The 22749-nt window shown below is 38.1% G+C and overlaps 1 protein-coding gene across 1 annotated transcript; it reads right to left on the reverse strand.

Moving 5' to 3' along the window:
- Positions 1 to 2761: 2761 nt before the first annotated feature.
- CMAS (cytidine monophosphate N-acetylneuraminic acid synthetase) lies at positions 2762 to 22532 on the reverse strand. Its single transcript, XM_047787417.1, has 8 exons — positions 22170 to 22532; positions 14993 to 15135; positions 14678 to 14833; positions 12566 to 12699; positions 10738 to 10832; positions 10218 to 10389; positions 8733 to 8886; positions 2762 to 3357 (listed from the first exon to the last, which is right to left on the reverse strand). The coding sequence occupies exons 1-8, from the start codon at positions 22427 to 22429 to the stop codon at positions 3167 to 3169; spliced, it is 1305 nt and encodes a 434-aa protein (XP_047643373.1). The 5' UTR covers positions 22430 to 22532; the 3' UTR covers positions 2762 to 3166.
- Positions 22533 to 22749: the final 217 nt, after the last annotated feature.

The following is a 22749-nucleotide window of genomic DNA, read 5'->3' on the forward strand; positions in this document are numbered from 1 at the left end:
CCACTGAGTGAGGTCAGGGATCGAACCCAAGTCCTCATGGATACTAGTCAGGTTTGTTAACCACTGAGCCACTATGGGAGCTCTGGCATTCTTCATTTCTGTTACAGTATCTGATTTGTAGCTTTTCCTGCTGATTCTTTCTTACAGTTTCCATCTCTCTACTGACATTACCTATCTCGTCTTTCATGTGTACTTTCCCCACTACATCCTTTTAGATATTAATCTTAGCTATTTAAATTGCTTGTCTCTTAGTACTAACATCTATGTCATATATGGGTCTAGATGTAATGATTGCTTTGTCTCTTAGTACTAACATCTGTGTCATATATGGGTCTAGATCTAATGATTGCTTTGTCTCTTTAGAGTTTGCTTTTTCTTGTCTTTTGGTATGTCTTACACTTTTGTTGTTAAAAGCCTGATATGTTATTTGGTAACAGGTACTGAAAAATATAAGTCTTTAGCATGAAGATTTATGTTAATCTTGCTAGGAGATGAGCTGTATTTAATTTTTCTTGTAGTTATAGGTACCACAGACTTCAAATTCCCCCACTGTCCTTGTTTTTGGTTTGGGGACTTTCTTTTGTATTGCTTCTCAGAGAAAGTCTGTGTCTTATAGTTCTTTAAGTTGGAATCCACTGTTGTTATATTAGCAACATATTGGTGTGGTATACAGTGTGGAAGGGGGAGGTGCCTTCTAAAGCCTTCTGAGTCTTGGTCTTTTTGTGGGCCTGTCTTGGGAGTATGCCTTCCCAATCGTTCCTGTCCTTTTTCCAGGGTATAGCTTTCCTCCTTCTGCTCCTACTGCAGCCTTCACTGTTTCCTTGATGTCATCTCTCCTGTTGGCTAAAGGGAGTTCCCCCCCTTAGGTTTGAGTGCAGCCGAGTTCTTTTCTCCCTGTTGCAAATTTTCAGTATTGCCCTCTGGGGAGATGTCCTTCCTACTGGAGTAGTCCTTTTTTAGGGAGAAGGGTTGCACAATGGCTGTTCTCCTACCAGAGCTATGAGGGGATTTTTTTTTTTTTGAATTCTCAGATCCATTCTGTGATAACCTGCTGGCATTTCTGGAGGGCAGGTGTGCCCCACCCCCACCCCATGAATGCAATCTCCAGGAGTTTCTCACTCTCACATTAGACCACACAACCTCCAGCGATTTTCACAATTACCAAGCGTTCCTGTTAGTTCATGGCAGCCAGAAGCTTTTGCTCCCAACAAACATCAGGTGCTGTATCTCTGGATGTGCCTGTCTCTTCAGATTTTGGAATGGCTGTCCTTCCACCTCAGTACTCTGAGAAGTCCAAGAAAAGTCATTGATTTTGTTTGTCCAGTTTGTGTCGTAAGGAAGGGATTGGCAACTTCTGAGTTTTTTACAAGTCAGAGTTGAACATGTATTTTCTTGACGAAGATTCCCTACTACTGGGAACACAGGAAGCAGGAGTCCCAGAGAGGACTAAGTTGTCTCCCTGTATTTGGTTTTGGGTCACAGAAATGAAACAAGGACTCCAGTATAATCTATAGTCATGCACAGTATTTACTTTGGAAGGTATTTTGGCAGGTTTTTTAGGAATGAGAGACTTGTGGAGATTAAAGGTAGAACTTGAGAATAGCCTAATAGAGGCATTGTTGGAGAATTACACAGAATAACTTGATTAGGGTGGAAGGACCCACAAGAATCAGCAGAAGATGAAGCTGGAAATATTGCACTGTGTCCAGAGTACATCTGGACTGGGAAATGTCCGATCATATTCTAGAGCCAGCATGGAGTCAGTAAAGGATAACAGCAAATATGTACTTAACCAATTTAGCAGTAGTATTGGATAAACTGAAAGGACACTGGGCTAATAGTATCAAGCTCAAGATTCAGCGTCAGAGTGGTATGAAAAGGAGAAAGAGGAAGGCTGTGATGTCCCAAGGACAAAATCCGACATTTGAGATGAGGGACAGGAGTCTGGCTTATAGCACGAAGAGTCTGAGATACAGCCACAGAGGTTCGATTTTGGAGTCACTTGATTTTGGAGTCATCCACATGGAAGCCAATGCTGAAACTGAACAGAGATGTGGTCTCTGGGAAGAACAAGTACTAGGGTGGGAGCCTTTGGGAAAGTGTACATTTAAGGGGGTGAGAGAAAATAAAGTTAGCAGTGGAAAAGCAAGAAAGATTGGAGTAAAACTAAGACAAAAGGTAATGGAAATTCAGGTAGATGATGGTCCTTTTTCCTTCCAGTTTATGCCTGGCCTACATAAGACTCTGTGGTGTACAGATCCACCCAGTCCTGACAGGAAAAAAGATTCCCACGTGTCATGGTGTGAATGGCTTGCTTCTTGCCAGAGTTTTACATGAACTCTTCTTATAGCAGAAATAGATGAAAATGTTCCACAGGAAATGGTTTGTGTTTATTAGGTAAGCATCCACATTTATGAGATAATGCCCCATTCTTGGAAGCTAACCAGGTGGGAGAGCAATTTGTGGTGGCTGTAAAATTGTGATAATAGCCAAGTTCAGTACACAAAATTACCATGACCTCAGAGGGAACTGCAAACAATTTACTGCAAATCAATATACAATCTTCGTAATCCATGAATTTCTTCAGGCAATTGTATTTGTATTTATGTGCTATATGTATCCATATACGAAGTACAATCAGATGTTCTACAATTGGTATTTAGTGGCTTGTTTCTCACCTGACTGCACGTCCAGTATTTAAAGGAAATCAGGCAATGTTTGGTAAATCTCTTCTAGAGCCAACAAGGCAGTTTTCATCAAGTTTGTGAAATGTAATTTTATTAATTAATAGAAGGGCATGTCTTACCAGACAAACTGTCCCCAAATAAATAAAGTTTCAGCATCATTAAAAGCACACAAACACACAATTTTACAGTGTACAATACAAAGTCAATTTTGATGAAGTTCTTGCTTGCATTTACTAAAAATCTGAGAAAGACTGCAATCAATCTCTCATTATCCTGCATAAAGAAAAAAGTAGAGCACGATTATTTCATAGAAGGTTTTGGAGTGACAGTTTTGAGAAGACTTTGCTTTAAAAGATATTAAGATATATCACAAGTCAAATCACACTGTCTGTGACATTACAGCATGGAGTTGGACTTGATCAAAAATAAAAGTGGCTGAAGAAGGCTGTATACTTTCATTTCCAACATTATTCTAATCTCTATTTTTGGCATGAATTAACGACCTTTTCCATTAGTAGGAAAATGTGCTCTGCAAACTCTCGGAGGGCACCACGGCCACCATTGCACTTGCAAATATATCCAACAGCCTTCTGGGCAGCGGCACAGGCATCAGCAGGAACACCACTAAGGCCCACTTTCTTCAGGCACTCCTCGTCAGACACTTCATTTCCTATCAAGTTAAAGAAACATGAGCTGAATATTTAAAGAGAATATTCCTGCTAACTAATGCAGACAGCAACCAGTAAGTTATTCTGGTAACTGTAGGCACTGCATATAAGAATACTGAAGTTTAGGAGTTCCCGTTATGGCTCAGTGGTAACAAAACTGACTAGTATCCGTGCGGATACAGGTTGGATCCCTGGCCTCAATCAGTGGTTTGAGGATCCAGTGTAGCTGCAGTGTAGGTTGCAGACCCAGCTCAGATCCTGCATTGCTGTGGCTATGGCACAGGCCGGCGGCTCCAGCTCCAATTTGATCCCTAGCTTGAGACCTTTCATATGCTGCAGGTGCAGCCCTAAAAAACAAACAAAAAGAAAACTATAGGTTAGATGGAACAACAGTAAGTAATTACAAGTATAATAAATTTTTGAGTTCTAGGGCTTTTCCTAAGCAATTCATAATAAACACTTCTTACTAGAGAATGGAGTACACCTTTCTACTTGCTATGCATGTTAAAATTACTAGAAATTCTATATATGAATTATAATTATTTAAACTTTTAATTAAGGAAAATTTCAAACTTGGAAGAATCCTAAATTCATGTGGAATAATGATTAATGTTTTGCCTTAGTATTTTTGCCTTTCTCTGCCTGCAAGTATATTGAAGAAAAAGGGAGAAGGAATTCCCAGATATCATATTTTTCCCAAAAACTCTTCAGCATCTATACTACATATATTTTCAAGAATATGATACAGTATCATCAAACTAACAAATCGACAATTCCTTAATATCATCTAATAACCTCCTGCATGCTCAAATATCCTCAGGTGCTTCAAAACTGTCTTTATATAGTTGATTTATTTGAATCAGAAAGTGAACAAGGTCCAATACTGCATTTTGTTTATATATCTCTTGCTTCTTTTACTCTATAACGGTTCTCTCTGATTTGTATGCTGCTTACTAGAAAAATTACCATCAGGAATTCCTGATACGGCTCGGTGCATTAAAAACCTGACTAGTGCCCATGAAGATGTGGGTTCGATCCCTGGCCTCACTCGGTGGGTTAAAGGGTCTAGTGTTGCCATGAGCTGTGGTGTAGGTCACAGATGTGGCTTGTATCTGGTGTTGCTGTGGCGTAGGCTGGCAGCTGAAGCTCTGATTCGACCCGTAGCCTGAGAAGTTCCATATGCCGCAGGTATGGCCCTAAAAAGCCAAAAAAAAAAAGAGCGAGAGAGAGCGAGAGCGAGAGCGAGAGCGAGAGCGAGAGCGAGAGAGAGAGCGAGAGAGAGAGAGAGAGAAACTACCACCACCACATTGACATAACTATATCTTTTCTCTCCCTGCCTGACTTATTCTCTCCACCTCCTCTTTATTTATTTTTTTTTTTGATAGGATGAATTTCAGAAGCTCCCAGGACCTAAGATTCACCATTCTGAGTAGAGTTATCAGTATACTACAGACCAACTACTACTAATAAAATGTTGGAGAAAAGTGATTGTTTTACATTTTTTTGCTGCACTCATGGCATGTAGAAGTTCCTGGACCAGGGATCAAACCCATAGAGCAGTGACCCAAGCCAAGTCAATGACAACACTAGATACTTAACCCACAGAACCACAAGAGAATTCTCTGATTGTTTTTAATTTGTTTTGCATTTATCTACTGACATTTTTTTATTATTAAGTGTACTGAAATTTGAATTGTTTTCAATGAAAGATAAAAATTAAAGTATTTCTTTGCATAATCCACCCCTCAAACTAAGCTTTATTTATTAAATTTTATAGATAAAAGTAGTGATTCAAACTAATACATGAATTAGGTAAAGTTGCAGGATACAAAATTAATATATGGAAATCTACTGGATATCTGTACACAAATAATGAACTATTAGAAAGAGGAACTAAGAAAACAATCCTGTTTACAACTTCATCAAAAAGAATGATTCAGGAATATATCTAAGATATACATCTAAGAAGACAGAGGACCTGTACTTGGAAAACTCTTAAGACACTGATGGGAGAAACTGAAAATGACACAAACAGATGGAAACATATGCTGTGCTCATGGATTAGAAAAATTCCTACTGTTAAAAATGACCATAACTACCAAAGCAGTATACAGATTCAATGTAATCCCTGTTAAAATACCAAAAACATTTTTCACAGAGCTAGAACAAATACAACTAAAATTTGAATGGCAACAAAAGCTCCCAAATAACCAAAATACTCCTGAGAAAGAAGACCTGAGCCAGAGTTATCATGTTCCCTGTTTTCAAAAGCTATACTCATCAAAACAGTATGGTAAGACATAAGATAAACTCAAAATGGATTAAAGATTTAAGTGTAAGACCAGACACTATAGGGGAGTTCCCATCGTGGCTCAGTGGTTAACGAATCCAACTAGGAACCATGAGGTTGCGGGTTCGGTCCCTGCCCTTGCTCAGTGGGTTAACGATCCGGCGTTGCCGTGAGCTGTGGTGTAGGTTGCAGACGCGGCTCGGATCCCGCGTTGCTGTGGCTCTGGCGTAGGCCGGTGGCTACAGCTCTGATTGGACCCCTAGCCTGGGAACCTCCATATGCCGAGGGAGCGGCCCAAGAAATAGCAAAAAGACAAAAAAAAAAAAAAGACCAGACACTATAAAACTCTTAAAGGAAAACAGACCAAACACTCGCTGACATAAGCCACAGCAATATCTTCTCAGATCCTCCTCCTAGGGTAATGACAACAACAACAAAAAAATTAAATGTGACCTAATTAAAAGTTTTTGCACAGTAAAGGAAACCATAACCAAAATGAAAAGACAACACACAGAATGGGAGAAAATCTTTGCAGATGAAGCAGCTGACAAGGGATTAATCTCCAAAATATACAAACACCTCCTGTAGCTCAAAAAGCAAACAACCCAATCAAAAAATGGGCAGAAGATCTACACAGACATTTCTTCAAAGAATATATACAGATGGCCAAAAAACACATGAAAAGATGCTCAAAATCACTATTAAGAAAAATGCAAATCAAAACTACTATGAGCTACCACTTTACACCAGCCCAATTGGCCAACATCAAAAAGTCTGAAAACAAGAAATGCTAGAGAGGGTGGAGAAAAGGCAGCTCTCTTACATTGCTGGTGAGAATGTGAACTGGTACAACCACTATGGAAAACAGTATGGAAGTTCCTCAAAAAACTAAAAATAGAACCACCATATGATCCAGTCCTGGGTATCTATTCAGAGAAAAACCATAATTGCATCCCAGTGTTCACTGCAACACTATCTACAATAGTCAAGTCATGGAAGCAACCTAAATGTCCATCCACAGAGGAATGGATAAAGAAGAGGTGGTACATATATATAATGCAATACAACTCAGCCACGAAAAGGAATGAAATAATACCATTTGCAGCAATATGGATGGACCTAGAAACTATCATACTAAGTGAAGTTAGTCTGACAGTGAAAGACGAACATAATATGATATCACTTTAATGTGAAATCTGAAAAAGGATACAAATGAACCTATCTGCAGAATAGAAATGGACTCATAGACTTTGAAAAACTTATGGTTACTACGGGGGAAAGGTGGGGGGTTGGGAAGGATAGACTGGAGGTTTGGGATTGGCATATGCACACTGAAGTATATGGAATGACTGGCCAATGGGAACCTGCTATATAGCAGACAACTCTATGTGGGAAAAGAATCTGAAAGAGAATGGATGTGTGTATGACTGAATCACTTTGCTGTACAATAGAAATTATCACAACCTTATAAATCAACTATACTTCAATAAAACTTTTTAAAAAATTTTTAAAAAAAACTACAGTAGATTAGGAGTTATCATCATAGGGAAAACAGATTTTTTCTTTTTGTTTTGTATCTATATGAGATAATGGATGTTCGCTAAATTTTCTGTGATAATTATTTCATGATGTAAGTCAAATCATTGGGTTGTATACCTTAAACTTGCATAGTGCTGTACATCAATTATACCTCAATAAAATTAGAAGAAAAAAAAAGGTTGAAATTTTTTTTTTTTTTGTCTTTTTGCCATTTCTTGGGCTGCTCCTGTGGCATATGGAGGTTCCCAGGCTAGGGGTCGAATCGGAGCTGTAGCCACTGGCCTAGGCCACAGCCACAGCCACACGGGATCCGAGCCACGTCTGCAACCTATACCACAGCTCACGGCAACGCCGGATCCTTAACCCACTGAGCAAGGGCAGGGACCGAACCCGCAACCCCATGGTTCCTAGTTGGATTCGTTAACCACTGAGCCACGACGGGAACTCAAGGGGTTGAAATTTTTAAGGAATACACTTTTATACATTTATGTAGCTGATATAAAACATTGCTTCTGATTTTTAAAATAAAAATTTGGAGTTTATTCTCTATTTTCTTACCTCCACTTTCTATAGTTTTTACCACATGTGATTTAAGTAATGCATATTCTTGGTGGAAACTTTTTTGAAGATAAACTAAGGCAAAAAAATAAAAATCAGCCTGACTATTACTATTTATGGATAATCACTACAGTTTGGCAGATATAATTTTACAGTTTTACTTACATAAATGATACACTTATTACTAAAATGTACACTCTGTGTTAAGGATTTTATATCATCTTTGGTTTCTTTTCCAATAGTCCTATGAAGTTTTCTTTGTGTTTATACTATAAATAGGAAAACTAAGGCTTAGAGAAGCTTGCTCAAGGTCACACAGATAATAACTATAAGCATATCTGGGATCTGTTACATGTTTCATTAAAATTCTCTTGTTACAAAAATTGGATAATTTTCCATCAAAGGTTCTACATTATTTTTCTCCACTGAATCTTCATTTGTGATTCAAAAGCTACTACTGAAGTCCCCAGATCAATGCTCCCAAAGCATTTCTATGCATCTTCTCTTCCAATATTGTGCCTGTAAGTATTTGTTTCATATACGTTTATAGCTATTATGTGTTTTAATAACTTTTCATTACTGATATTTAAAATGTTGACATCATTAAACCATAACCTCTGTAGGCAGCAGGCCCCAGAAACCAGTTCCAGGCATGCACAGATTAGACACCTGAGAAATACACTTGCTTAATGCTAAAATGAAAAACTTGTGATATCTGACCATGTAATCCCTATCAAGGAATACATATCACAGCATTGTTTTTAATGATTACATAGTATTTGATTTTTATGGATAATCTATTTTTGTACCATTTTTAAGTGGGTTCTTTTTTCCCTCCATTATAGGCACATTTGTCCAGTTTCTTTCCTGGAAATGGAATCTGGGGGTCAAATCTACGCACATTTTAATAATAGCAAAAAATATTCCGAATGTACTTCCTATATCAGGAATCACTAATATATTATTATGGCTGAACAGAAAGATACCAACCAAGATATGCCACTTCTTTCCAGCACAGGCCCATTTCTTTTCTCCATTCATCTACAACTGCAAGCTTGTCTGGTACGTTGACTTCCATTTTGCAATCCAGTTTTAAGGAAGAAAGAGTCTGCTTTGAACAGGCCCTTTCTGAGATCAACCTCACCTTAAGAAAGGAGGGGAGGGGACACAATGAGAAAACAGAAATCTTTCATAACACCTTTTAAGTAATACAAATTACAAATAAGTAGTCCTTTGACCTTCTAAAGGATTAAGTAAAATCAACTAACTTATTTTAAAATGATGTTATTATTTTTTATTTCTAGTAGTCCAATAAAGGTAGAAGATACTGTTTTCTACAGTGAAATGGACACTATCTATGGTAAAAAAACATGCCACACATTGTCTGATAATAACCTACAATTCTCCTATGATTCAATATATCTAGAGGAAAGCCTATAACTTGTCTCTTGTGCTGCTTAGGAATACATATTTAAGATTTCTAGTGAATTATAAGAAATCACCTTAAACTTCAATTTTGAAAATTCACATGTTGTTATTCTGAATTAAGAATTTCAACATAAGGGGAGTTCCAGTTGTGGTTCAGTGGTAACAAACCCAACTAGGATCCATGAGGATGCAGGTTCAATCCCTGGCCTTGCTCAGTGGGTTAAGGATCTGGCACTGCCGTGAGCTGTGGCATAGGTTGCAGACACAGTTCAGATCTGGCGTTGCTGTGGCTGTGGCAGAGGCTGATAGTCGCAGCTCCGATTTGACCCCTAGACTGGGAACTTCCATATGCTGCAGGTACGGCCCTAAGAAAAGACCAAAAAAAATTTTTTCAACATATGAATGAATAAGCTACATTTTAAAAATCCACCTATTTGTTTTTTCCAAATGCAAACACCTATTTTCTTTTTTTTTTTCTTTTCTTTTTTTTTTTTTTGTCTTTTGTCTTTTTAGGGCCGCACCCTCAGCATATGGAGGTTCCCAGGCTAGGGGTCTAATCGGAGCTGTTGCCACTGGCCTACGCCAGAGCCACAGCAACGCCAGATCCAAGCCGCATCTGCGATCTACACCACAGTTCACGGCAACACTGGATCCTTAACCCACTGAGCGAGGGCAGGGATCGAATCCACAACCTCATGGTTCCTAATTGGATTTGTTTCCGCTGTGCCACTACGGGAACTCCACGAACATCCATTTTCTATGAATTCTTTCTTGCTGCAAGATCTTATGAGAAATATTAGTTAGTGTTTATTAAAAACAGTATGCTCATATTCATTAAATAAATATTATTTGTTGATAGACAAATTTTTACTAATTTTACTCATCTAAAAGTAAATGGCATAATTTTCTAGGCATGCGAAGCCTAAATTTCAGATATTTTAATAGATAATACTAAAAATATAAATCTACTTCCCTCACATGTTCCTTGACGCTAAATCCAATCTTAAAAAAAAAACAACAAAACTGCTATGTATAGGAGGCACATACCTCAATACCACTTTTCTTTAATAAACTTATCCCAATAGCATCTTTTACATCATAAGATATTATTTCTTTTTGGTCTCCTGATACATAAATGTGGCCATTGGTGAAACATCCATCAATATTGCAAACAAAAAGTTTTATCTCCTTTAGCTTCTCTTTGCCAAAATAGCCAAATCTAAAAGAAACCAAAATAGACCTTTGAATACAAGTACAATACTAATCTGGCTAACACCAATAAACTTGATAACCCATTCACATTCAATTACTCAAACATCACCTTTCAGAGTTATGGCACATATACACTTCAACTTATAGTGTGGTCTAACCAGACTACATGCTTACTGAATAAGCCATCTATAGACATATTTTATGTATATGTTTTCCTCATAGGAGCAAACTAATTACAAAAGATCCTAAGAGGTTTGGAGGATCAGAAATCAATGTCTATAAGTGACTTTAAATGTATCTACTAAAAATAATCTGTTATGGTCTAGTGCAAAGGCTATACACGTCTTATTCTTACCTTAATACTCTTTGTTCTGCAATAGGCCAGTCAATGTCCACATCTATGTCCACACTGTGCTCAGCTCGCATTTCATAGTAGGCCATTTTCCCACCCTAAAGACAGTGCAGATGCCATGAGGACTGTTTTCAACATGCATTCACACATATCAAAAAAATTATCATTATGCAGAGCAATGAATTCATTTCTACAGCATAGAGAAAAATGAATAACCCTGTAATACCAGGAATACAACAAAAAAAATTTTTTTGGAGGGGAAAGCTTTTTGTTTCCCATATATTTAAACCACACAAAACAAATCACATTAACATTTTTCAATTCTATCTACACAGTGCAAATTCCTATTTTTTTAAAATAGATTTCTATTAAAGAGCAGAAATAATGCACATCCTCCACTCTTCTAACCACAAGGAATTAAGGACTCCCTAATTGTAACCCTTTTGTTCTGGCAGTCTCTTCCGTCATTATCCAAAAGCAGTAGTATAAATGTTTTTGGAAATTCTCTGTTTGCAATCGGGGGCAAGACTAGGGAGGAAAAGTCACTGTAATATCTATTGCACAAAACTGTTTTAGATCCCTGAGCTACAAATGGCAGTGGACAATAATTATCTGGGTCACACGTGGGCAAAGGTAGAAACAGTGTCATGATCCTGGAATATGGGGGCAAGAGGAGAGCTGCCTTTTCTAGTAATCATTTGAAGGTCAAGAATAAATTACTGGAAAATCATTTTTCAGAACTGTCAGTCTCTTTACTCATCTTGTTACAATGAGAAACTTCCATTTTTCTCCTAGGGTGAAATCACAGTCCACCTTAGCAAAAAGCTTGGGGGAGGGTGGTCTCTACAGATGTCAAATCTATTTTTCATGAATACTCAAACTTAACTGAACAGCCAGCTTATAGTTTGTCTACTGAGTGGACAACTAGAAAAAAAATTTTCCCGTCAAGAGAATGAGTCACATTAGAATTTTTACTGTAAAGAATGGGGTTTGGGGGTTTTTTAATGTTATTTTTTAATGTTATTTTAATGTTATTTTTTAGTAACATAAGGACCTGAATCCAAATTCTATTTACAACTTGTTTTTAGCCAATTACTTCATTTTTCAGAGCTGCTGTTTCCTCCTCCAAAACAGAACTAGCAATGTCTATTCTGCTGCTATGCAAATTACATGAGATAATCTACGTAGAATTTAATATAGTCCTGGATCCATAGTAGGTATCGAATAAATAATGGCTATAACTGAAATGAACAAATAGTATATGATGTAACCATACAGACTCTAACAATTAGAGCTATCCAACCCACTTATTGTAAAATGAGAGCATTAACACTCAGAACAGGTAAAAACCATATATTTAAGGTTACATAGTTATAGAGAGAGAGAGATTACTATAATCCGATTTTCCTGACACCCAGGTTGATGTTCTTTTACCTCTAATATACGGTTGTAATTTTTTTTGTCTCTCTTAAAAGAAATTGAGGTTATTTAACTGTATAACCACAACCTAACAGTAATACAAGCATGGATTAAAAACAGAGTCTTGAAAGGAGTAATATGAATGCTGGGACATATGCAGAACAGTCAATACTTGATTTATTTCTTACCTTAATGTTACAGTTGTAGAAAATCCCCTGCATATTCACTGACTAGATTCCAAAGTTTGGGGTAAAGGTGCAGGATAAATGCCTCAGGTGACAAATCTTGTCAGCTACTGCTTTTCTTTGAGGGACTGATACTTTCTTTTATGAACTGTACCAAACTTCTTTCATAGAACTCAAATATGCACATAAAAGTGTTTAAAAGGTTTTTATGAAACGAGGGCACAAACCTGTAAGTAACCCATCTCTATCAAATGTCTTTTAGCAAAATAAAATGAGCCATTTTCATACAATTCTCCATCCCAGTCTTGCCGACGAGGTCGTTTAGCTGGATTCAAATTCAGAGGCTCAGTCATTTCACGAACTAAAAGCAAAAAGCTATAGTAAGTTCCAGGTGCTTTCAATACTGAAATTCATTAACTAATTTTTTTTAAAAAGTAAATAAAATTGAACTCAGAACATAGAATATTTCTGTATCTAAATAAATAATTAAAAGGATTTTTTAAGGAACAAAACCCCTAATAATTCTGATGATTTATCTTTGCTTTTTAGTAGCAATAACAGAAAAAGAAAGTATTTTAGAGAAATTCTGAATAATTAAGGTTTTAAATTATTTATACAAATACAATGCTTTGGGAGGACAAAAGGCAACCTTAAAGTAATTTTGAAAGAACTGAACTAGTCATAAAATACCCATAATTCAATATTTGAGCCCTTTAATCTACCTCTCACTATGTGCTTCTGTAGAAATACAATGTATATGTTATCTATCTAATGTGGTTGAGAAATTACTTTCATGGAATTATTATAGAAAAATGAAGATTGGAGTTCCCCTTGTGGCGCAGTGGTTAACGAATCCGACTAGGAACCATGGGGTTGCGGGTTCGGTCCCTGCCCTTGCTCAGTGGGTTAACGATCCGGCGTTGCCATAAGCCATGGTGTAGGTTGCAGACGTGGCTCGGATCCCGTGTTGCTGTGGCTCTGGCGTAGGCCGGAGGCTACAGCTCCGATTCAACCCCTAACCTGGGAACCTCCATATGCCGCGGGAGCGGCCCTAGAAATGGCAAAAAGACAAAAAAAAAAAAAGAAAGAAAAATGAAGATTAACTCATTAAGTTACTGAAACTTGCGCACTTGATATTTTTACATAATACACATTCTTACCAGAGCAGTAGTTTAAAATACAGTAATATAAAATATACATGACAATTAGAACTGTTTATTTACATATAATGAAAGCTCAGCAGTACCAACATTAATGAGTATAACATGATATAATAAATGAAGACTTCAGTATTGGTCTATAGGGATTCCCTTGCCTTTTCACTAAATTTTTTGAAAATTTGTGTTTGTGGATGTGCACAGATATTTCTTGAACCTTTTAAACTTTAATCATATAGCATACAAATCTCAATACCCAGTTTAACACTGGGCTTCCTTGATTCGCTTCAAAAATGTGTTTTTAAGCTTTAATCCTTCCTATACCCTAGTTCAGAGATTTAGTGAATAAGTTCAAAATACTACACATATAATTTAACACAGAATTTGCCACAGAGAAGACAATAAATGTTTATTGAATGAAATCAATAAATAAATACACTCATTGATCTATTTTATTGTTTTTGATAACATTCAGAGACTGAAAAATCATTTTCTATCTTTCTCTTATTATCTTAATAATACGCTCTTTTGTGTACCTTCTCCATTTTCACTGCATCTTCCTTACAATCTCTTTTAAATCAAACATAGATTAGAGACAACTGGGCCACTTTTCCTACATTCAACAAATGTCAGGGCACTTAACAGAAATCAACCCTGCCTTTTTTCACGTATGTTACACTTACCTTACCTGTTTGTTGGTGATTCTATTCTTTATTACATGTTTTGCTAGTTTATCTGGCTAGAAATCAGGCTCCAGCTAAACACTATGGAACTCTCCTTGCACAAGGAGTTATAAACTTTGGAAAGTTCTCCAGAACTTTTTGGTGGAAAACGTATTCTCACAATTCCATATGACTTACAAGGAATGTATCAAACAAGTCTAGAACAAACATAAAAGTATTTGATCTAGAAAAATGACAGGTCTGCCTCAGAATACAAACAGATGGTTAAAATGTCCCTTTGTAAAAAGCAAAGTAGAGAATTAATTTGGTCTCACTGTTTTGCGTAAATAATCATAAGATTTAGAATTGATTACAAATGTCATTACTTACTAAAGTTAAGAATCCTACGTTCTATTTTACTGCTCCCTTTTTACTCTCCCCACTCCTAAAGAATATTTACATATGAAAAAATTAATTCTTCATAAAATGAGCTAAAATAAAGGTTGATACAACAGATTACCTCCTTTCTGAATTTCACCCCACCGAAACTGATGGCGTCTCACAACAGAGAAAACAGAATCATATCCTTCTTCTCGAATCATTTCTGCAACTTTTTGAAGATCGGTAGGATGTAAACACGGGGAAGTGGCTTGAATATTTCCTATAATGTCAACCTCTTAAAGAGATAAAACAAATGAAAAGGTCATCAAAATAAAGTTCTTGGAAAGCAAGTAATACTAAGATCTAAATTCAAATGTAGAAACAAGTCTTGTGAAATGATAAGCAAGTTGAAAATTATGTAAAATTTTGAATAAACTATTAGTCAAACTCATACCATTGTGATAATTAAGAAATTCTATGATGGCATCTAGTGAGGTAGAACTGTCTTTTGAAGCTTCAGAACTTCTTCGATGAACTTGTGCACCAAATTGTTTGGCCACATTCTCAATTTCATCATGGTCTGTTGAAACCCACACACTGTACAGATATTAAAAAATAAAAAGCCAAATCACTAAAAAAAATCATTAACGATATAAAGGAGCTCTGCAACCCCAAAAATACAGCTAACATAGTGTTAGAATAGTTTCTGTATCATCAAAATGTTACAGATCCAAAGTAATATAAATTTTAAGAATTACAAAGTATTGTCTATATAAACCACATTTGAAAATGTCTGAATCAGAGTTCCCTGGTGGCCTAGCAGTTAAGGATTCAGTGACTTGGGTCACTGTGACTCGGGTTTAGTTCCCAGCCTGGGAACTTTTACATACAGCAGGTGGAGCCAAAAAAAAAAAGCCAAAATCAAAAATGTGGTCCTAGATATTTTATATTTACATATATAAAATTTATATTATTTATACACATATTATTTATATAACCCTTACATGGTTTTATAAAAATTGAAAAAATGATAATTGATATTTTTAAGGCTACTGGTGTATTAAACAAAATAGTAACACTAGAAGTTCAAATCTAAAGGAAACGAAGATATTGCTTCTTATTCCCCATCTAAATCCAAAATTTTGTATGAAGTATTTAATATACTTGCTAAGAAAAAAATGGACTGGGCTGGGCCAAGCCACAAAGCTGAAACAGTTTCAAGCTTAGTAGAGACTAAACGGCCAAGTCTGGGTTCAAAATAGACAAGCCAATTCATCTTTTTTTGTCAACTAACAATGGGTGTATGGGTACAAAAATATCTGAACACAGAATCACCTGGGTAAAGCCACCAATAACAATTAGACACGTGGAGAACACGACTTGATTGGCTCAGGAGAGTTTAGTTTAACAACTCTATTAACCACAGCTTACAGAGTTGACCATGTGGACTTTATATGATAACAACTAAGAGTAAAATACAAAATAGTATTTTGGGAATGTGTCCTAGTCTCCTCTGAAGATGTTTCCTTAACCTTTACAAATTCCCATTGACAGACACAGAAGATTTATCGCTCTAGCCACAATGTTTCAATAGTGACATTCCACAAAGATATCTGAATGATTTCTTTGGTCTATGCAAATGTAGTTCACCCTTGAACAACATGGGTTTGAACTACATGACGTTTTTTCAATAAATGTTTTGGAGAAATTTTAGGAGATTTGCAACAATATAAAAAAAACTGCAAACCATGTACCGTAGAAGTACCGAAAAAAATTTAAAAAGTTAGGCATGCCATCAATATGTAAAACATATGTAGATATGGATCTATCCTTACATTGGCATAAGATGACTGATATTTAATATAAAATTAATGTTTTTCTTTCCTTACTGTTTTATAACTCTCCTTTCAATGAAATATATTATCATATAGTAAATCTCCTGCACCCCCCTCCTGCCTTAACTTGAGAAACTATGTATCAGCCCACCATCACAAATGGAGGGTCCCAGGCTGGGGTCTAATCAGAGCTACAGCTGCTGGCCTATGCCAAAGCCACAGCAACACCAGATCCGAGCCACGTCTGTGACCTACACCACAGCTCATGGCAAAGCCAGATCTGTTTGTTTTAAATGGAACAATATTTCTTTTCTTTTTCTTTCTTTTTTTTTTTGTCTCTTTAGGGCTGCACTCGCAGCATATGGAAGTTCCCAGGCTGGGGGTGGAATCAGAGCTACCATCCTACACCACAGCCACAGCAATGACGAATCCAAGCTGTGTCTTTGACCTACACCACAGCTCATGGCAATGCTGGATCCTTAATCCACTAAGCAAGGCCAGGGATCAAACCCACATCCTCATGGATACTAGTCAGATTCATTTCTGCTGTGCCACAACGGGAACTCATGGAACAATATTTCTGACACTGTACTATGAATACGACTGTAATACCACATGCCATAAAGATTTCATAATGAGATTCATTCATTAGTGTATAGGCTAGGCTACTGTGAAGTAATCATATTGATTATATTAGGCTATCCTAAAGCAATCATATTGTTGCTTCTTCCTTATCAACACAACTCATTATACCTGTAAATAAATATTAATTTTTCACAGTATCTTTTTATTTTTGTGGCCAGTGTTAGTAATGTGTATAATATCTACAGTATTTTGTATCATGTAAGACAACACTGATGTAGGTACTGACAGATATGTGGTTCATCTTATAAACAAAGTAAACTCATGACATTGATATAGTAAATGTGTTTTCTCTTCCTTATGATTTTCTTGATAACATTTCTTCTCTAGCTTACATTATATTATTGTGATACTTCATACTATACAATGCATATATAAAGTGTGTTAATCGATAATAAAAATAAATGAAACATAAAACGTGAAACTAAATAAAACAAAATTTGTTTCAGATATAGAGAGGAAACTAGTAGTTACTAGTGGGGAGAAAAGAGAGGGGCAATATAGGGGGAAGGGGTTATTACAGGATTATATGAAATCACGTATGTGAAACTTTAAAAAATTGTAAAACACTACCGAATTTAAAAATTAAATTTAAAAAATTTTAATTAAAAAAATGTGTTTATGTTATTGGTAAGGCTTTAGGAAACAGCAGGTTATCAGTAGTTAAATTCTGCGGGATTGAAAGCTGATCTGGAATTTTCAACTACCGGGGGGATGGACAGGGGAGTCATCTCCCAACCCCCACATTGTTCAAGGGTCAACTGTATTTCTTTTATGCCTTTCATTCAACATCTATTGAACAAAAGAGAAACTGCATATTTCAAATGTCTATGCTCAACTGTCAAGAGTGAAAAGGAAGTGAGAAACTAAAGAAATTCTTCTAACATCTCTGGATTTCATTTATTAATTTAATATCACTATTCCCTTTAGTATTGGCAGAAGAAAGATTTAAATCTAGAGATAAAATCAATAACCCATCCAAACATTTTTTCCCCCCATAGGAAGCCTAGTAAACAAGATGAGCCACTGGCTAGGAGTTAAGCATGCCGTATCTACTCATGTCATTTGGTGAGAGGCAGAACAGAGGAGCCCTTATTTTCCTCTACCTCAAAATCTAAAATAATTTGGGGATATGTTTTATACTAGAGCAGTGTCACAAAGGTATAGAACAAGGTATGAAAGGTATGCGACGAGGTACGAAAACCTAGGGAATTGTTTAAAAATAAGAGGGTAAAAGGAGGGAGGTAACGTGTAATACAGTAAAACAAACAAACAGTAAAAGAGAGGAGTCTTTTGATATCTAGTTTATATCAGTAATTGAAATAAATTACAGAAGCCACTATTATCCTGATCTTTGCTGTAAGAAACATTCATCACCACAGGGTTCAGTGATCTTTTTGAAATGCTTAAAAGGTAAATAAAAACTAAGAGCAGTTTGGGAAGACATTTGCCTGTGTTTCTTCTCTCTTCCCTTTTATTATTCATTCAGTCCTTTATTCATGAAATTTTCCCTGAGTGTCTATTCTGTTTCGGACCCTGCTGTGGACAATGGGGATACAAACTATCTTCCTGAGAAACTCTCAGCCAACTAGTAGAGGCAGAGAGAGGTAGGGCTTCCTGTAATGCTTTACTTTTTACAAAGTATTTTCCTATATTCAGATGCTCAATATAGATTTGTTGAACGAATGAAACAGTAAATGTTAAGAACATGGGCTCGGAAGGAAGGGGTTCAAATCCTGACACCCCAGGCCAAATCCATAATTTCCCTAAGCCTCAATTTTCAGGAAAACGGAGGTGATGATAGTAATTACCTAACATGGTCGTTACGGGAATTAAATAGAAACCACAATACGGAATAAACATTGAATAAATATTAGCTATTGAAAATAATAAAGTAGGAATGGTAATGAAGGACTATCTACAGTCTCATTTAATCCTCAGACTGTTAGAAAGAAAAGTTGAAAGTTCTGCTTTCAGACCTTCAAAGGTCCAAATGTCTAATCTGTATGTATTATGTAACGCAATGGCACTATGACTATGAGAGCAGCACCCTATAGGTACACTTAAAATACAATGATCATCATGATTAAAGGGAGTAAGTAAGCCAATCACTTTCCTTTGGCTTTGGGACATCAGATGAGGGAGGGCAAAAGAAAAAGAATGAGCAAGTAAACAAACAGGTCTCAGAAGAATTTAAAATCAATATCAAGTAAATGTCAAAATCGAATGCCAATGGCTTTAGCCTCAAGTGAATTCATACGACCTCTAACAGGATTAACAGGAGTATCAACCGTGATTTCTGTGACAGTTACTTCAAATCATAAACTGCCATCTCAAGGACAACACATGATAGGCCTTTCATTAATCATCGAGCCATGCCCTAGAAATAAAACTAAAACGTATTTACTTTTCGCAAGGGTGTTAGGCAACACCTTTAAAAAATCAATTCAACCTGAGATTTACTTACACAACACTCACTGTTGAAAACTAAGCTCTTACAAACTCAGCTCTAACAATAACTTTTACAAAATGAAAATAATATTATTTCAGCACTTTTCTTGACTGGTTAATCCAAGGTGGTACGCAAAGTTAGCCACCTTCAAAGTATTGTTAGCTCTGATTCTCAGCAGGTCAGAAAACACAATTAAGCCAAATCATGATTTTGAACAAAATAATCTCCAAGGCCAAGGTATCTTCCAGCCCTGAAAAACACAAATCAGGCAGCTGCAGTTTTCTCCAATTTCTTCATAGGGTAAATATTTGCTGAAGAAAGCTAAGTAGAGGGTGAGAAGCAGGAGGGCCGCTCCAAACTGCGGCTACGGCTGTAGAGTAAGTCAGTTAAATTCAAACCTACCACATCTGGGTGGCAGATTACACCACAAAGGGCAGAGAAGGGATTTATAATGGCAAACTTTCTATTTATTTTTATTTTTTGTCTTTTCTAGGGCCACACCTGCACCCACACCATATGGAGGTTCCCAGGCTAGGGATCGAATTGGAGCTGAAGCTACTGGCTTACACCACAGCCACAGCAACAAGGAATCTCAGCCTCATCTTCGACCTGCACCACAGCTCATGGCAACACTGGATCTTTAAACCACTTATTGAGGCCAGGGATCGAACCTGTGTCCTCATGGATGCTAGCCAGTTTTGCTTCTGTTGAACCAGGACAGGGAACTGCTGTAACTGCAGGCTTTCTAAAGTAACTGCTGCAAGAGGGCGTTCAGGGGCTATCTGTCAGAACAAAGTTAAATTCTCCTGGCAGCATTAAGCAGGCATTTTGTAGGGGGATGAGGATCATCCTTCAACTGCTGGAAATCATGCTAGAATTTGGCTGAACACAGGGGGGTTGAATGGAATTGTTATGTGTGGAAAGTTCTGCAGTTCTCAGCACAACCACCTTGATACCATACAGGGAGAGAACCCATCTAGAAGAACCAAGATACAGCATATTATGGTGACCAAGTGCACTACCCCCTTACTTTTTCTTAAAAATATGTATCGCCATCTGATACAAAATATATTAACTTCTTTGCATAGTAACTGTCTCTCCCTATTACAGTGCAAGCTCCATGAACCTAGGGACTGCTATAACCCCTGGTTAGGGACACAAAATAGTGTCTGTTAAGTAGTAGGTAGCCAATAAATATTTGCTAAATAAATGAATCACTTTTGCCCTTGAATCTGACTGAATCTCAAACAAGCCTTACCCTTTTTTGGTTAAGCCAGTTTGAAAGGGGTTTCCTGACCTATGCAACCAAAGAGTCATAAATGAGTTCTGTTCTCAATCCATTATGAATGTGATTTTGATCTCTAGTTCACTTCACAAATACAGGATTTTACCACATTGCTATTGCCTGGATGCACCTTCTCCAGGTCCATCCCCCACCCCTGTTTTTTTCCCTTCAGTGTATATCCTCTGTAAAGAGGTAAAAATGTCCAAAAGTCGGAGAGCTTCACAAGAACCATGTCACATTCATCCTGGTATTCTCTTGGATGGACGGGGTTGTATGGCTGAAAACAGGGCTGTGTTTACTGAACTGAACCAAATCCCCAAGTATTTCCCTATCTCTCCTTTGCACACTTCCTGTTACATGAGGGTTATCTTCTGTGCTCTGGCTCCTGTTTACCTTGCACCACCCAGGACTATCTTTGGATTAAAACATTAAGAAAATTAGTAAACTTAAACTTTTTTGTTATCTCCTTTGGAAACAAAATCGGTTAAACGAAAACCATTTATCCATATGTTAATATGGGTAATGAATATACTCCAAAACCAGCCATCTCTTTAAAAAAACCCAAGCCCAAACATCAAAAGGTGAAAATAATTTACTTTCCACTGTAACAAATTCAATCATAATTAGGCTGAAATTACCATGTGTAAATTCATTCTTGGCACAGAATTCTCTCTCTCTTCTTTTATGAATGACATCAGCTTGTAACTCCTGACCAATATGGCATATGGCCATGCCTCTAAATGATGCACAATTAAAACTGTCCTTAGGGCAAACGAGGCTCCAAAGGTATAATGAAACCATTTATAAGCATTTCATCCAACAGCCCAGGGGTGCGCTTTCCCACTGTCTCTCACATAGGTACAAATGTAGGGAGCGTTCTAGATAGTGCTGACTCACAGGCAGATAGCTTTTTCCCAAAGGTCAGGAAAGGATCGCCAAGCTAAGCTGGAAATTGGAAAAGCCTTAACACCCCACTCCATTCATGAACCTGATGCTTCCTCAATCGATCAGCACCAAGTGGGTATCAGGAGATGAGCAACAGGGGAAAGCCAATGGCCTCTGTTTAAAGGAGTTCACAAATTATCGTAGACGTTTCAGAAGGGTGGCCTCCTTTCCTTTACCCAGTGAGGTCAAATCGGGCGGCGCAAACGGTTGAGTAGGGGAAATCTCCTCATTTACGGATGTTATTCTCAAGGGCGGGGACAGGAACTGTCTCAAGTTCACGGCTATTAGCGGCCACGGAACAAGGAAGAAGCTGGAGCCCTTCCTCCCTGGGCTGTCAGCCTGGGCCCGGACACCCCGAATCTTGCACAACCCTTCCATGGGCCACAGCCCCACGAGCCACTGCCCCGCCAGCGGCCCGGCTCCCCTCGCGACCCCCTCCCAGGCCGCACCGCCCACTTTCGCACATGCGCACCTCTGGAAGACCCCCGAATCCAGGGCCGCACGCAGGACCCAGCCAATGAGTGGGACCCCCGCCAGGTGCTTAATGTTCTTCAGGGGGATGCCCTTGCTGCCGCCCCGGGCCAGGATCAGGGCCGCCAGGTGCGGGGGCTTCTCTACCCCTCGGCCCTGGCCGCCGCGGGAGTTGCGTTGCAGTTTCGGCGGCCGGCCCCGGGAGGGCCGCCCCCGTGGGTTGGAGACGGAGGTGGCGGCCCCCTTCTCCACTGAGTCCATCTTCCTCCCACGCCTTCTCCCCAGCTTCTCCACATCCGGGAGCTCGTCTCGCCGCCTCAGCTCGGCGCCGCCCGATCTCCCCGCCCGGCCACCCGCGGGGGTGGGGTGGGGTGGGAGTGGCTGTTCCCGGCCCCACCCACCGCCACGTCCTTCACCCTTGTGGGGCATGCTGGGGATTGTAGTCCGCGGGTAGTTCGTAGGGTCCTGGAGGCACTTTAGGCTCTGCCTGGGGTCCACCAGGGCGACCGCAAACCCAAGTCAGGCAGTGACAGGCAGCCACAACTGGGAGGCACTGCATCTTCTGAGGGGCTTGATATTGT

Source organism: Phacochoerus africanus, chromosome 7 (genome assembly GCF_016906955.1).
Source record: "Phacochoerus africanus isolate WHEZ1 chromosome 7, ROS_Pafr_v1, whole genome shotgun sequence".
Classification (NCBI taxonomy): Eukaryota; Metazoa; Chordata; class Mammalia; order Artiodactyla; family Suidae; genus Phacochoerus; species Phacochoerus africanus.

What these genes read in the sequence shown, in the direction of transcription:
- CMAS (XM_047787417.1), bottom strand. Translation starts at nt 22,429, where the DNA reads ATGGACTCAGTGGAGAAGGGGGCCGCCACCTCCGTCTCCAACCCACGG. An exon ending in GCAGAACAAAGAGTATTAAG is followed by an intron (nt 10,390 to 10,737) that starts GTAAGAATAAGA and finishes GGTTTCTTTTAG; the next exon opens with ATTTGGCTATTTTGGCAAAG. An exon ending in TAAAGAAAAGTGGTATTGAG is followed by an intron (nt 8,887 to 10,217) that starts GTATGTGCCTCC and finishes TCCTTTCTTAAG; the next exon opens with GTGAGGTTGATCTCAGAAAG.